Source organism: Meles meles, chromosome 13 (genome assembly GCF_922984935.1).
Source record: "Meles meles chromosome 13, mMelMel3.1 paternal haplotype, whole genome shotgun sequence".
NCBI classification, from domain to species: domain Eukaryota; kingdom Metazoa; phylum Chordata; class Mammalia; order Carnivora; family Mustelidae; genus Meles; species Meles meles.
In genome coordinates, this window is record NC_060078.1 from 76,557,328 (window position 1) to 76,573,384 (window position 16,057).

Sequence of the window (16,057 nt, forward strand, 5' to 3'; positions counted from 1 at the left end):
ATGTATTAGCAAAGTAAGATGATGATAGATATTACCACTTCCCACTCTAGATTTGATGCAAGGCATTCCAGTGACAGAAGATCTTTACTCCATATTCACCAAGGAGAAGGAACATGAGGCTTTGCACAAGGAGAATCAGAGAAGCCACCAGGAGCTGATTAGCCAGCTGCTACAAAGTTATATGAAGTCACTGCTGCCCGATGCTGAAAAGTTCCATGGGGGCTGGGCCCTCATTGACTGTGACCCCAGGTGAGTTGGACTGATGTTCTAGTAACTAAGGACACTTCAATTTCTGACGGTCTCGTCATAATTAGTACTAGTGGTCGTCCATAAGCTAAGGGCATGGATGCGTGATGCGTGGCAGTTTTCAGATACAGGGCTGCTCCCTAAGGCAAGCTGACTGAGGCCCTCGCCTTGGGTCCAAAATTAAGGGGGCATTACAACAACACAGTAATGAAGAGAAATACTTTAAAGCAATATTTGATTTTTTAAAAATCCAAATGGTAGAACTGCCATTCACAGCTGACTTGATTTCCGATCCTGTAATTCCCATGTAAAGTTGGTATCCTGGGTGAAGAGTTTAAAACTATGAAGTGTGTTTAGCTCTGCTATTTAAAGCTTGCTACAAGCAAGGTGTTAGCTGCTTGCTAGTTTTTGTCTTGCCTCCCGTGTTTCCCACTATTACTGTTTTACTAGAAACTGCTGCCTTTGAAGCTGTGAGACAAGGTGATGTGGATGGAATAGATCATGAAGCTGATGCTTTGGAGTTAGTGACTTTGAAGGTCATGGTTTGGCTTGTTGTCTTCGAGAAAAGGCCGAGACCTGCCTATCAAGCGTCTTGGTGTCTTTGTGATAATGGGAGACACTTTGCCACCCTGTGGCTGGTCCCGGTGTTGGCCCCTTTGGGAGGCACAGGCAATCTGGAGCCTTACATTTGGGCCCTGGAGGAGCCGGAGCAGGAGCCAGCAGTGTGTTTCAGAACAGTCTTTTCTTCTGCCTTTCATTCCCGAGGAGATCTTTTTCAGATACAGAGTAATTACCGTCTTCAGATCCACTTCATTTTCGTCTCAGGTGGATGATTCTCTGACGGGTATCGTGCATCCATTGGAATTTCCAAAATTAACTGTGTCTGCATCTTGATTACACAGTTCCAGAACCCGCTTTGTTAGCTCCTCTGTACTTCGTCTTGTGGTTGCCATGCTTTATAATGCTGATAAAATGTCTTTAAGTTCGCCACTGGTATTTTTCTTCATTTGCAAAAGCTTGAATATTTTGTAGATGGTGGACAGTTTTCCCCTGAACGGATATGTGGGAACTGGCTCTTTGGTTAGCTGAGTTGCTACAGAACGCTTGTACAGTCTGTCGGCTGAGCCAGAGCCATGGACCCAGAGCAAGCTGACTCTGACGGAGCAGGGAGAAGCAGCTCTGGGAATGCCTGTGCCAGCTCGGGTCCTGAGACAGCCAGCCAGCCGTCGGGCTGCCTTCGCATTCACTCCTGGGTTCTGTGTATATGTTTCTAAAAACACCTTTAAGATAAAATTCATTATCCATCCACTTAAAGCATACAATTCAATAGCTTTTAGTATAGACACATTTTCACTACTCTCGAAGAAAGCCCTGTACTCACTAACGATCACTCCCTCCCTATTCTCCTTTCCCTCTGGCCAGACAACCACTAGTCTACTTTTTGTCTCTATAGATGTCCCTGTTTTGGACATTTCATATAAATGGGATCACATAACATGTTTCCTTTTGTGACTGGCTTCGTTCCTCCTTATAGCTGAATGGTATTCCGGTCCTGTGGTTAGAGCCCATTTTGTCTGTTTTCTTCCACCGTAGGCATTTAGGTCGTTTCCACCTTCTGGCTCCTGTAAATAGTAATACTGTTTTGGGTTGAACACCAGTTTTTATCTGGGGGTACATACCTAGGAGTGGAAATTGGTGGGTCATGTGTAATTCTGTGCTTACCTTCTGGGAAACCCCAAGCTGTTCTCCACAGTGACTGCACCATTTGACATTCTCACGAGCAGTGTATGAGGGTTCCAATTTTTCCACCTCCTCGCTAATACTTTTTCCTTTCCTTTTTTTTTTTTTTTTTTTTTAATTGTACTCCTCCAAAGGGGTGTGAAGTGGTATCTCACTGGTTTTGGTTTGCATTTCCCTACTGACAAAGGATGGGAAGGATTTTTTCTTGTGCTTGTTGGCCATTTGTATATTTTCCTTGGAAAGCTGTTGAAATCCTTTGCCCATTTTAACAACTGGGGTCTGTGTCTTTTTGTTGTCGAGCTGAGCTACGTGTTTTGGTAAATAAACTTTTACAGGGGCTAGGGCTAGGGTTTGCAGGAGCCAAGTGAGCAAGCTTGTACCGCTAGCTGCAGGGTCGGACCCTGTCTTTATCTAAAACGCTGGTGTTTTGTTCGTCGTATTTTGGAATTTTGATTTTTTCTAAGTATTGCACTAACAATTTTCTTGACGGCTGGGTGTTTTTGACGACCTCGGAAATTTTGCGCCAGAGACTTGCCGCACTGCAGTCGCAGCCGCTTAACTCTCTGGCAGAAAACCAGTTCCGGCCGCAGTTGACAAACACACGCAGCCCTGCCGCAACCGCAACGGCCCGCTCCAGGCGCCTGCTCTCCTCTGCCCTCCCCTCCCGGCGCGGCCCCGCGCCTTCCCCACACTGCCTGCGGGCCTCCCCGGCTCCGCCGCCGCGGCCTGTTGTGTTGCAGCCCCGAGCTCAGCTAGGATCGCCCGCGGCCAGCCCCTGGCACGGAGGCCTGCGGGTCCCTCCGCTCCTCCCCCCAGCCCTGCGCCCTGTTGCTGCCAAAACACTGGGCCGTGACAGGTGCCTGGGGGCGCGCTCCGGGTCCCGAGAGGAGCCTGGAAAGTGGAAGGATGCTGGGTGTCCTGCCCAGCCGCCCTCCGGGACCTGCACCGGGCCACTCCTTATTTTGCCCAGCTCTACCGGACCCGCTTTTTCCACCCCGAGTAGATGACCACTTCCCCCTTTTCAGAGGAGCAGCCGCGCTGTCGGGCGTGTGAGTGCAGGCGAGGGTCGCTCGCAGTGCCGCGGCCACCCCCGTCCCTTGGGTGATGACCCCTCCCCGCGGTGTGGGCGCAGTCCGGCGGGAGTCCGGTGCGGGTCCCGGACACTGCGGGCTCCTCGGCGCCCCGCCCCACCGCGGGCTGGGCATTGTGTGGGGGCGGGATGGCGGGGGCGGGCGCGCATGCGCACTGGGCGGATGCCGCGGCAGCGGGGGCGGCCGGAAGCGAGCGGCGGCTCCTGGGCGGGGCTTGGCTCTGCAGTTGCCGCAGTTGCCGCAGTCGCCGCAGTCGCTGCAGGCGCGAGGTCGGGTGCAGGCGGCTCTGACTGAGCTTCGACTTCTCGACGGACGGACTGACTGACGGACGGACACCATGCCGCGCTCCCACAGGCCTCCGCCGACCGCCCAGCGGCCCGCCAACGCCACGGGCAATGCCACTGGCAACGCTGCCGAGCCCAAGCCCGAAGGCGGCAGCCTGGCCACAACTTTCAAGATTTTCCTCCTTTTTGCAGGACTGATGGTTAAAGTTCCTGTGGGCTTGTATTTTTCCTGCAAATTGCTCCTTTTCCAGAGTCTCCTGTTAATGTCTCCTGACGACAGTGGCTTTTACGCGACCATCGTGGCGGTGGTGGGGCTGCATGTGGTGCTGGCGGTGTTCGTGTTCATCGTGTGGAAGGAGGGCATGCCCGACTGGCAGGAGAACAAGAACGAGTAGAGCAGCCCGGGAGCTGCGACCGCGGGGGGCGGGGAGCGGGGAGCGTGGGGGGGTCTTTCTTTTCTCATCCGTGTTGACAGTCGTGTCCGTTGTGCGCTTCGGGGGAGGGTGGGGGGAGGGACTCTTTACTGCGGCGGAGACTCCAGTAAAACCGCGGGTGGGGGGTGGGGGGCTGTTTCCTGACCGCCTGTTCCGTGCCCAGTGCTTTTTGTTCAGACATAGTGTTTGTGACTGAGGATCCCGGAGGACTGTGTAGATACGACCGCCCGGGCGGGGGCGGGGGGCCGCGCTGACTCGGAGACGTAGACTTAGTGCCGTGAAAATGTGTGCTGACGTGACTGCGGAGGCTCGGCGGGGGCGCCCGCGGCCGGCGTGCGTGTAAGTACCGCGGCCGGCGCGGGGCGGGCGGGTGCGGGGCTCCGCACGCGGGAGCCTCGGGCTGTCGGGTCCTGGCGTCTCAGTCGTCGTATTTTTCGGTATTATTTTGGGCGGAAATTGAGGCGAATGTGTTACGTTAGCGTGAGACCGCCGGCGGTCGGCTGCGACGAGGTGCCGCTGATGTAAATTACTGCGGATTCCGAGTTTGGTGCGTTTGTCCCCGCAGTACGCAGGAGACAGTGACCTCATCCTGACGCAGTTAAAGGATGTGACTCCCATCGACAAGTGATTTTTCCCTCTGTTTTCCATTTGTTTTTCAGTAGCATTTTGGTAAATCTTGGCAAATAGGGATGAAATTCAAAGGGAGTACAGTGGAATTTTGAGACTAATTAGAACGTAGATTGATTTCCACCTTGTGATATTACTGATTTCCACCTTGTGATATTACGTGACTTAGAAGTTTTGAGTTCACATTTTGCCTGCTTTATCTGTTGGTGTTTTGTAGATTTTATGTCAACCATTATTTTTTAGTAATCTTACAAAAATGTACATTTTGCTGTACGTTTAATGAATTCATCAACACTCATCTAGTTTCTGACCCTTTATTTGATTTGTGAATGGTGGGAAAATACAGCAAAACGGACTCAGAAAAAGGAAATGTTTACTCGTCCTTTAAAAGGCAAATAAATTGATAAATCTGGAGTAAGAAATAGAGTGACTTGGGCTCGGTCCCAATTTTTGCATCTAAATGTTGTATCTATGCAATTTTTTTTTTACAAAAGATGCATATCCTACATATGTGTGAAAATATCCTTCCCGTGCAGTGTCCTTTTGATGGTTAGGTCTTGTGAGATCATCTAGACATTTTCTTCCTCTGAGCCTGAGGGTTTTCCTTTCTTCCCAATCTCTTCTCCCTGGAAATTATCTTCCTTCCCTGAATCCTCCCACCTCCTTGACCACCACTCTCTGAGAAGGGACCCCTTCTCAGCTGCAGACCTTTCCTGACACCCCCCCCCCAAAACTCAAACTGGCCCCCCATGGATAGATTGTATGCATCTGACTTCAAAAGTAGGATTCAGTGATTTTTCTCTCCCCCCACCAAACCATCTTAAGTGGTTCTGCTACAGGAGTAATCTTGATGAAAATGAAAATATTTAATTCCCTGTGTCATGTCTGTTTAGCCTCATTGATGCTACTCACAGAGATGTGGATGTGCTGTTACTGCTTTCTAACTCTGCCTACTACGTGGCCTAGTAAGTTGCTTGATTTAAAGCTTTTAATGGTTCTTTTAATATGAGTACATTTACTTATTGGGGTTCATGACATTAAGAATCTTTTATATATTTTAAGGAACTTCATGGAAGCCTACATAACTGTTACATCACTGGTAATTTGAGAATGTGATTTTAGCACTTAGCTTATTTCCTATATATTTTTCATCTTTTTATATACTCCATATACTTTGTTAATAACTATACGTTTTTTATTACTATACAATACATATTTCTCCATTGTTTAGCACTGATACTTCATTTTACTGCTATTAGTAATGAAATAGTTGTCTTTGTGCAGATAATTGTTTGTACACATGCACACACACACCTGCCTTTGGTTATAAGAGTCTGATCAACTATTATACTTTTGTGGTTTACTGCCAGATCTCCAGAAACACTACTAATTAACAGTGCCACCAGCAAAAAAAAAAAAAAAACTTGCTCATTTGCCTTACCAAAATCCATTTTTTTCCTCTAAGTAAATTCTTTCTTTCTGGCCTTTTATAAATAATTTTTTAAAGTCATTGGCCCAGGTGCCCATTGGCGTTGATCATATGGATTTTTTTATTCTTGAGTTTGGACAGCAGATTGAGCTGTTATGCTAATCACAAACACATACTTTCAGTATCTGTGTGTGTTTGCCTTCCTTTTAGGTTTGTTGGTTTTGTTTTGTAGAAGTTTTTATAAAACAAATTATATTTTGTGAACTGATTTAAGATCCATAAGCTGATTCTCCTTTAGCTACTAAACTACATATATGTCAGTCTCATTTCATCTAGTTTTTAAATGTTTAAACTCTTACCCAAGAGTATATTGTGCCCTGGAAGATTTTTAACTGCATAGAAGTTACTCCTGTTTTGTCTCAGCTGACAAGCCAAATATAGTTTTGATTTTAATCCTATTTTTACTTCCTTTCCCTTTATCCAGTTATGATGATGAAGTTGATAAAGTAAACCAGTATCAACGACTAAGTCTAGAAGACCTGGAAAAAATAGAAATAGGTAAATTTTAACATGCTAACCAAGTCCTAGAAAGTAAATACTGTTCTTCCAAGAGTGGGCCACATTGTTGGAGCAGGCAGTACGACTTACTGGAATCAGGAAAGGATACTGGTAGTGCAACTGGTCTATTTCTTAGGACTCTCTTCTATTCTTTAGATCAGTGGTGAATGATATGGTCTAGTAATTATTTCTTTAATTGCTTACCTTGTGAAGATTAACGCAAGGATCAAGAAAGTTTAAATACTTGAGACTGAGGAGGAGTCTTTATTTAGTTTCATCAAACCAAATACAATAAGCTTGTATTGTGTACTCTTATTTAGAAGAAATAAGAAAAATGTGCTAAAACCTAACTGATGAGTGTTAGTATTTTGAAGATACAGAAAAATGAATTTTATGTGAAAGGTTTAACCATGTTCATTTGGGTTTTTAGGCCCCGAACCCACGCTCTTTGGTAAGCCAAAGTTCTCCTGCATGCGACTGCACTACAGATACAAAGAAACAAGCGGCTATTTCCACACACTGAGAGCTGTAATGCGCAATCCAGAAGATGACGGGAAAGGTAATGGGGAGATGACCGGATTCGGTGTTAACTTTTGATCTGCTCTTCTAAGTCCCAAGTGGAAGTGAGGACGGTCCATATCACTATAAATGGAACATAGCTTTATAACCATGAAATAGCCACTTTGTCCCCCAGAAAGCAGGGAAATTATTTGAACTGCTGTAGCTGGGGCAAGAAAATCTCCGTGTTTGGCCACGGGGTACCAGGGCTTCTTCCTCCACGCGTGCCTTTCAGGGACAGCAGTCAGGGAACATTTGTCTCGTTCACTGCTGTTGCCTTGGCATCTAACACAGGACAAATGAGAAGAAACTTTTAATTCCAATTGATTTGGTTCATTTGTCCTTTATTAACTCTTCGGTTAAAATACGTTTTAGAACATTTTGAATTAGTGGGAGGAGTAATAAACAAGCAGTTTTCTGTAAATTTTAGCAAAAAAAACTTGTATTTAAATGTATGACCACAAATTTCATTGAGGGTTCTGAATTGCAAGTGCTATTTTAGTATGTTTTGGAGAAACCGGCAAGCAGTTGTGTTTGGGTTTCAGACACCCTTCAGTGCATTGCAGAGATGCTACAGATAACCAAGCAAGCCCTGGGGTCAGATGTACCTATAACCGAGAAAAAACTCGAGAGGTAAGTACACTGCTACAGTTGTCTCAAGAATAAAGAGATTATCATCCAAAGTCCCATTTCTTTAGAAGTATTGGCAAGATGGGGAGAAATCAAATTATGGTGTAACATATTGGTATTTAGACTGAGAAGTGTCAAATTTCTGTGGATCAAAAAGTAATACTTTTAAAATTTGCTCTTCTGAGAATCTATCTAGAAATACATGACTTGTGGCCATAATTTAAACAACTTTAAAACATACTGGCTGTGATTTTCTCTATGAATGCCAGTGGGTTAAGAATGCCTATAGATTATTTCATATTAAAGTTTGGATTTCCCTTCTGCTTATGTTTCATGGTCCACATTCGACTAAAGAGCAATTTGCTCATCTAGAGAAAAATTGTTCAGTCTTGTGTTAGTAGAGAGAGTTATTTCCATAGCTCTTTAACATCCTACTTTTTTTTTTTTTTTTTTTTTAAAGATTTTATTTATTTGACAGAGAGAGAGATCACAAGTAGGAAGAGAGGCAGGCAGAGAGAGAGGAGGAAGCAGTCTCCCTGCAGAGCAGAGAGCCCGATGCGGGGCTCGATCCCAGGACCCTGAGATCATGACCTGAGCCGAAGGCAGCGGCTTAATCCACTGAGCCACCCAGGCGCCCCTTTAACATCCTACTTTTTATGAAAGGCTCATGACCAGTGAGTCCATACTGAGGCATGTGGCAAATACGAGTCACTTTTGCTTGAATTTGTAGCTATCATGAGGGATGTCAAATAAGAAAGCCCTGTGTTAAATATCCTGTATCTTTTAAAATAATTGTAGGTAATCTACAGGAAATACAAGGAAACAAATTCTGCCCCCTCCCACCTGAATCCAGCAAAGTTGGAATGGGTGCAGACAGCTTTTGTTAAAATGCTGTACATTCCCATTGATGGTCTGTGTTGGCTTGGCTGGTTGTTGAGGTTGTCAGTGTGGTAGATCTGCCCCAAATGGTAGCCACTTGCCACGAAAGTGACCATAGTAGTTCCATGCTTCTGTTAACCTGTGGTCAGCCCTGACCTGGGAGCTCTTGATGCACTGACCCAGGGCCCGTGTCATATACTTCATCTCACCGTGTAGACATTTATCATCTCACATCCTCACCGGAGGGGTGAGTAGAGCACAATAAGATATTTAGAGAGATTAACTTTTTATAGTCTTATAAATTATTCCTGTTAATCTCTCACTCTGCCTAGTTATAAACTAAACTTTATCACAGGTTATATATGTATGGAAAAACTATATATAGGGCTTCCTCCTATCCGTGGCTTCAGAGGTTGGGGATCTTGGAATATATTCCCCACAGGTAAGCAGGTGGGAACTGGTGGTGTCTGAATTTTGGATCAGGTTTTTTGTTCTTTATTCTCAGAATACACAAAAATGCAGGTTGAGGCAACCATTGGGAGGCTTCTCTCCCTTCCCTTCCTCCTCCTCTGAATGCCAAAGAGAACCCAGTTGAAGGAAACATGCAGTAGTAATGATCAAATCTAAAGACAAAGTTTTGATCCAGAAGAACTCAACATGATTGACCCAGCTACTGCAAGGAGCTTCCGAGTAGGATTAAGACATGATAGATGTAGTGTTTCCACAGGCTGGCTCTTCACTGCATGGGCTGCTTAAGGGCAGGACACGCAGGAAACGGCTTACTGGACTGGGGTTAAAGTCACCCAGCCAGGGCACTGTTCCCATTCAGTACCTGGGGACAGGTAAAGGCTTCTGATGCCTCGTTGTCAACTACTACACAGTGGTTGCTTCAAAGACTTAGTACCAAAAAGAATAAGATCTCTCATTAATCATCTTTTAGTAGGGATTATATGTTGAAATATTTTGTATATATTGGCTTAAGTATCAAAATCTCGTGGTTTTAATATGGCTAGAAAAATTTAAAACTACATCTAGCTTACATTTCTTTCAAACAGTGCTGTTCTAGCGTCAACTCCAAGGGATTATCTGCATTTATTAGCAGTGCGTGGTTTCAGAAATTGGGCCCAATCAAAGTAACACTTTGTAATCACTTACAGTAATTAGAACTGGTGTATTGGATTTCAGAGGGAGTGAACTTTTTTCTCTTCTAATTTGTAGGAAGAGCAGTAAACCTCATGAAGACATCATTGGCATCAGATCTCAAAACCAAGGCTCTTTGGCACAGGGAAAGAATTTTTTAATGAGCAAATTTTCATCTCTAAATCAGAAAGTGAAACAGACCAAATCTAATGTAAATATTGGCAATCTACGAAAGCTAGGAAACTTTGCCAAACCTGAAATGAAAGTTAACTTTCTAAAACCCAACTTAAAAGTGAATCTTTGGAAGTCAGATAGTAGTCTTGAAACCATGGAAACCACAGGTGTGATGGATAACAAAGTCCAGGCAGAGTCGGATGGGGAAATGTCTTCGGAGAATGACTCCTACCACTCCGATGAATTCCTTACAAATTCCAAATCTGATGAAGACAAGCAGCTAGCTAATTCTTTAGAGAGCGTAGGGCCGAGAGACTATGTTCTTCCTAGTTGCGGTATTATTGCTTCCGCACCTCGGTTAGGCAGTCGGTCCCAGTCCATCAGCAGCACTGATCTTAGCATTCACGTTCCTTCAGAGACTGTTGCTCCTGGAAGTGGGTCTGGAAAAGGCCACGAGTCTCCTTTGAAGAAAAGTCCTTCTGCTGACAACATATACATATTGACTGGCTTTGCCAAGCCTGTGGACGTTTACTGCCATAGATTCGTACAAGACGCACAAAACAAAATGACCCAGCTGTCAGAACCGGGGTCTGTTTCTCAGCAGGTTAGTGAGGAAGGAAATCAAATGACCAGTCACATTTCTACTGAAGAAACACAACCTGAATCAGCAGCACAGATACCTTCTCGGCCGTCTCAGTTAGATGTGGCTTGTCCTGCAGCAGGTCCCCAGTACTTGTCCGTTGAACCAGCGCATCCGGCTGTGTCTCAGAAGACCCCTGGCTCTGGCTCCAGCATGGCTGAATTTGAGACAGGCCTTCACGTAACTCCTTCTCCTTCAGAGGGCAGTAGCAGCAGAGCAGTCTCTCCCTTTGCAAAGATTCGAAGTTCCATGGTCCAAGTTGCTAGTATCACCCAAGCTGGCTTCACCCAGGGGATCCACTTCGCGGTGGCAAAGGTTCAGAAGAGCCCTGCAGAACCTGAAGGGGTTAATGAAGTCCAGCAAAATGAACTTAAAAATATGTTTACACAATGCCAGACACGAATAATTCAGATTTAATTTTTAGCCACAAAGAATCCTGTGGCTTTTATTTAATCCAAAAAGAGGTTTCACATATTAGGCTATTTTAACCTGTGTTGTTTTTGAAGCTAGGGATCACAAATTCTAATTATGTTTATCGGGAACGTTTTTAAAAGGAGCTGAACTTGGGCAGATTTCCAGATTTGAGAGCCAGGACGAAAGAAGTGTGTCATCCTAGAACGTGTAAACGTGAGTAGCTCATACACTACAGAGCAGTTGGTGTCTGAAAGTAATTTGGGGATAATTACTTAGAGACATAATAACCTGAACCTTTCGTGCAGTGGGTGGGTAAGTGAAGCGCAGGAAGTAAACACGAAGGATGAACATGGACACATTTAGGGGAATAGCTTTTTCATAATTTGTCTTCTGTTTGTCCATTCATTTCTGTGGAAATACATTTCGTTTTTAGTGACTTTAGAGTGTTACTAGTACGAAGAAGCATTTGAATATTAAAAAACTCTAATTTAGTTTTGACGGCTTAACCATTCCCTGTTAAGAGTAAATTGAGGGCTCCTGGCCCTGCAGTCAAGACAGGTGTGCCCATTTGATCCGGATTTTCCCCATAGTCTACTTAAATTTAAAATACTCTGCCCCTTGTACACCCCAAAGTCTAGAATTAAGACCTGTCGGTCATAAAACCTAGTCACACCAGATGTAACTACCAGCACCTATCACTCTGCTGTTTTTAGGAATGGAAAACTACATTTATCAGATGCTGGTAATTCTTGAAATGAATGTTCAGGTTGTAATTTTTTGCAGGGGAACATTCCTTAACCTCTTGTCTAGACTATAAACCGCAGAAAATTTAGTCTGATGCACAGCTGTACTAGAACTGCTTCCTGACTGTAATCCTGACCCCATGGAACCGTGGCCTCAGAAAAGCCCCTATAAGAACGTTGCACACCGTATTCCAAACAAGTATTGGTTTGTCTGGCATCTTTAGAGCCTTACTCTGTTGAAGTGATTCTCAGCTAAACATTATGTCTGTTGTAACTTTGATAAGTATTTCAACATTTGTTATTTATTAGTGGTATCTTTTTTTTGGAAGTGTCAAATCTTGTGACTATTTAAAATAAAACCACCATTGTAATTTAAAGTGACAACGTGTATGAGAATTCCTTAAATAATACTTTAAAGATAATGTTGATCTCTAAATGAGGTTAAAAAAATTCCTAAGGTAAATGTGCTATTATAACTCATCACTTGGGTCTCAGCCTTTCCAGTATTTTCCTCTTGTAAATGTTTGTATGTAGACTTTAAAAATGAAGTGCATCACAAACCATCAAATTTTAAACATCCAAACACTGAAACCGAACACTTTAATACTTTCAAGACCAGAAGAAAAGAACAGAATAAAGTGTGGCACAATGAGAGAGAAAATAAAAGCAAAGGTCAAGTGATAAATGTATTTTTTAAGCTCCACGCAATGTGTCCCAAAGAGATTTGTGGAAACTAAAAAGAAGGCAATGTTTAATTCCAGGCAGGGTGTTCAGTTCAGTTTCCTGGTGACTCAACTAGGAATAGCAAACATTCCTGTCCAGTGTGTGGGCAGACCAGGAAAGAAAGGTGGTTCTGAAGCCCAGGTTCCAGGCTCCTTCCCCAGGGGGAACCCAACAGGAGGACACCAGACTGCATGACCTCCCACAGTAAGCTTTTAGTAAAGGTTTCCCTTAAGGAGGGCGTTGGACCTTTTCTCACGCATCATGGGGTAATAAGTCTTACGATAATGAAAAATAACCCAAAATACTAATAATTGGGGACGTTTTGTTTATTTGAAAGAGCGTTTTCCTTTCAAGGGAGCTTTTCTGCAAGACCAAGCAAATTACGTATTTCTCTTTGGTAAATTACAATTCACGTTTGCACAATAACCACAGTAACTAATCTAGTCTCTGGAATTTTGTTCCCACAAATCCAGTGGAGTCTTCATTTTGTTTTTAAAAGATTAAGGAAGTTTACTCTACCACTTATAAAAATGAAAACCAGTCAGAATTCTAAATATAAACAGATTATTTACATTAGTTTGTAAAAACAGATTGGAGTTTAGGAAAAGTTAAACAGCTAGTCATCTCTACTTCAGTTCATTAGGCATAATGAATTCCTTGCTTTTCAAGGCTGACCCTGTTTCCTTGTTTAGCAATATCAGTTTGGAGGGGGTGGGGGAAGGGTGCCAAAACAATACTTACAGAATCATTTAGCTGATCTGTGTCCCACTGGGTACGTTACTGGCTTAAAAAAAAAAACAACAACAACAACATTAATCTTCATATATAACCACTGATAACTTAAAAAAAAAGGTCTAAACTTTCCAAACATTCTTGATACCACAATTACACTACTATACTGTATTAAATTGCTAAGTATGGGTAATGATATTTTTGTTACTTTAAAAACTTTTATTACGTTAGGGGCACCTGGGTGACTCAGTCACAGTTAAGCCTCTGCCTTTGGCTCAGGTCATGATCCTGGTGTCTTGGGATCAAGCCCCGCATCAGGCTCTCTGCTCAGCAAGGAACCTGCTTCCCCCTCTCCCTCTGTTTCTGTCAAATAAATATAATCTTTAAAAAAAAAAAAAAAAAAGTGAAATCTGTAATTGGTCTGGGAAAAACTTACCTATGGCTCTCTTGGGTAGTCCTGGATTAGCAGATATGTTCGTTGACTAACACATCTGGAACTAGTGGAAAAACTTACATAAAAGTTTAAAATCCAACACTGTCATCAAAGCAACTAAATGACAATTATTAGGAAAACAATTTAAAACTTTATTTTCTACAGAAGGCATATTTTAAAAAGTTAACTTCAGTTTTCTTCCTATTTGGGCAAAACAACCTATCCTAGGGCAGCATTCCTTTCAGTTCCATAAAACAGTGGTTCCCAAATGCACGGGGGTGAAATGAGAAAAACAAGGACAATGTAGTGTTTTTTTCCAAAAAAGGTATATTTATTCCATTTAAAGGACTCTCATTTTGAGGCTGTCCTTTTATGAAAAAAAAAAAAAAAAAAGTGATATAATACAGTGGTTTCTTTCAGATAACTTGGCAAAATACATTGGCAACCCTGTCCCCTAAATTTTTGGAAATGTTACTGGTCCATGAAAATCCAAAAGTCTGGGAACCACTGCCATGTAAAAAAGACTAATTCTGTAGGTTATTAACAACTGTTAAGTGGAAAAAAAACTTCTGTGGTCAAATGTTTGGGAAATGATACTACAGAATTTCACACAGTCATGGGAATTAATGGCAGGTACACCCCATTCCCCAAACTTCGACCACTAAACACATTCAGACCCACCGTTCATTGGAAAGACAGTAAAAATCTCAAGTGAACAACTCCTCTGACTTTGGAATTCCAACAGTTTTCAAGTGAAGTTGACATTAGCATCAACAGAGTCTGACTGATCTAGGACTTAGCTGAAACTAAGGAAATGGTATCAGCAACATTATCATCAATATTAAACTTTTAATATCAAATACATTTTTGTACATTGTTACTAATTTATATAATTATAAAACAATCAAAAGCTCCATAAAATCAGTAAGGTAAAAGCCCTTACTGAACATTATATAAACTTCAGATGTTACCAGGCTGATTTCAGGAAAAGTCATTGGTTTTTGATACAAATTATCTACAAAACAGTGTGGTATAAATGGTATTTGAATTTTACAATAATGTGGCCACAATCTGCCCACTACTCTCCTAGGCGTCAGATCTTTAAAGTTCATTTCCATTCACACATTTCTGCTGCTGAAGCCTGGTTCTTCTTAGAGACTCGAGCTGCTTTGCTCTGAGCCATCGCTCTCTTGACAGTGTTGTCTGACCGGCACTGAGAGACAGAAACCTGGTGTGAAACACAGAAACGGATTTCAGTCTAGACCTAGGGCAGGAGCTAGTTCTTTCTCTTTCCCTTTTTTTTTTTTTTTTTTTTTTAAAGAACCTCAGAATATGCTGGGTTAGGGGTCAAGACCATCTGGCAGCTACAGACAAGTCAAGAGCCAAGTTAGACTTCCACGAAGGGATCTTTGAAGGTTAGAGACAAAAAAGCAAGCCTGTTCCACTGGTCACTGGCCAAGCACAATCCCCCTTCACTAAGCCCTTCCACAAGGTATTTTAAGGGAAAAACCTTTCCACTGGTACAAATCTCAGTTACTCCTAAAAATCGGAAGGTTCACACAGAGCTTACTAAAACAGCAATGACGGACACGGACTACTCACCGAGCCACAATGAGCAGCTGGTGGAGGTCGTCCGCAGTGATGCTCTGAGGGTCGTTCTTGCGCATTTCCACAAAGTCATCTTCAACTGCCTGTACCGAGAGTAAGTGGACTTGAACACTACTGCTTATGAACAAACACTGTGCATTACGCAGGGGAAAAGTAACATGGTCCGCTGGCCGATGTGCAAAGGAGGTATCAGCCCTTCTGCTTAGGCTTCTCCGGAGAAAGGAGGGTGAAGGCCCGCCTCCCCCGCAGGCCAATGCTGCTGCAGAGCCGGCGGGCGGCCAGGCAAACATCTGGGCCAGCCGCGTGCAAGGCCAACAGGGCAGGGTGTTGTCAGCAAAAGTGGCAGAGTGAGGGAGGGCCTCGGAAAATTCTCTCCACCACTGAAGGGTACAAGAACACTAGCAAAAACTATCAAAATCTGCTTCTTCTAGAATCTGAAAATTAACCAGAACACAGGGAGCATTTGTTCCAGAAAGACAGAACACTGGGCTCTGAGGCATTTTCATTTCCCCACCCAGCCACCCCACGCCCTGGAAAGGGACAGCCTGGAGGCCGCAGGAGAGGGTTCTTTCAAAGCACCATTCCTGAGATCTGTCACTCTCTGACGGCGGCTCCCGGCGAGAATCCACGTGCAAGGCTGTCTTTATTCAGCCCGACTCCGCTTACCCAATGTGAACAGCCTCTTCTCCCAGGGAATTTATCAAAATCAGAAGCAATTACTAATCAACCCGGCTGCTTCACACACCGGATAGTAGTTGGGGCAAACAGACAACGCACCAAAATCCTTAAAAAACTAGGAAATGAAAAATTTTCCACCAGAAGTCCCCAAAGGATCATGATCTCTATCTCCCCAGGAGTGCAGAAGGTCACCCACATGCAAAAGGCTGTGCACACACTCAGATCGGAGGAGGCCCTAAGCTATCCTCAGTGACTGCTCTGTGCAGGCAGAAAGAGAAGAGCGGGTCACAGCTGTA

General features: G+C 43.7%; 2 protein-coding genes across 9 annotated transcripts in view; one reads left to right on the plus strand and one right to left on the minus strand.

The window, feature by feature from the left end:
• Positions 1–11,968, plus strand: part of INPP5F (inositol polyphosphate-5-phosphatase F) — an 82,060-nt gene extending 70,092 nt beyond the window's left edge. For 5 of the 6 annotated variants that reach the window (XM_046027999.1, XM_046028000.1, XM_046028001.1 and 2 more), the window contains 6 exons: positions 51–249; positions 5,316–5,387; positions 6,336–6,409; positions 6,840–6,968; positions 7,513–7,600; positions 9,695–11,968. In XM_046027999.1, the coding sequence (XP_045883955.1) occupies positions 51–249; positions 5,316–5,387; positions 6,336–6,409; positions 6,840–6,968; positions 7,513–7,600; positions 9,695–10,847 (1,715 nt within the window). In that variant the 3' untranslated portion in view covers positions 10,848–11,968. Of the gene's footprint in view, positions 1–50; positions 250–3,931; positions 4,135–5,315; positions 5,388–6,335; positions 6,410–6,839; positions 6,969–7,512; positions 7,601–9,694 lie in introns of those variants that run through there. The other variant, XM_046028004.1, reaches the window with a different exon arrangement.
• Positions 10,629–16,057, minus strand: part of LOC123955703 (minichromosome maintenance complex binding protein) — a 53,312-nt gene continuing 47,883 nt past the window's right edge. For 2 of the 3 annotated variants that reach the window (XM_046028008.1, XM_046028006.1), the window contains exons 15-18: positions 15,078–15,166; positions 13,479–14,703; positions 13,052–13,094; positions 10,629–10,767 (exon numbers count right to left, since the gene is read on the minus strand). In XM_046028008.1, the coding sequence (XP_045883964.1) occupies positions 14,577–14,703; positions 15,078–15,166 (216 nt within the window). In that variant the 3' untranslated portion in view covers positions 10,629–10,767; positions 13,052–13,094; positions 13,479–14,576. The remainder of the gene's footprint in view (positions 10,768–13,051; positions 13,095–13,478; positions 14,704–15,077; positions 15,167–16,057) is intronic. The other variant, XM_046028007.1, reaches the window with a different exon arrangement.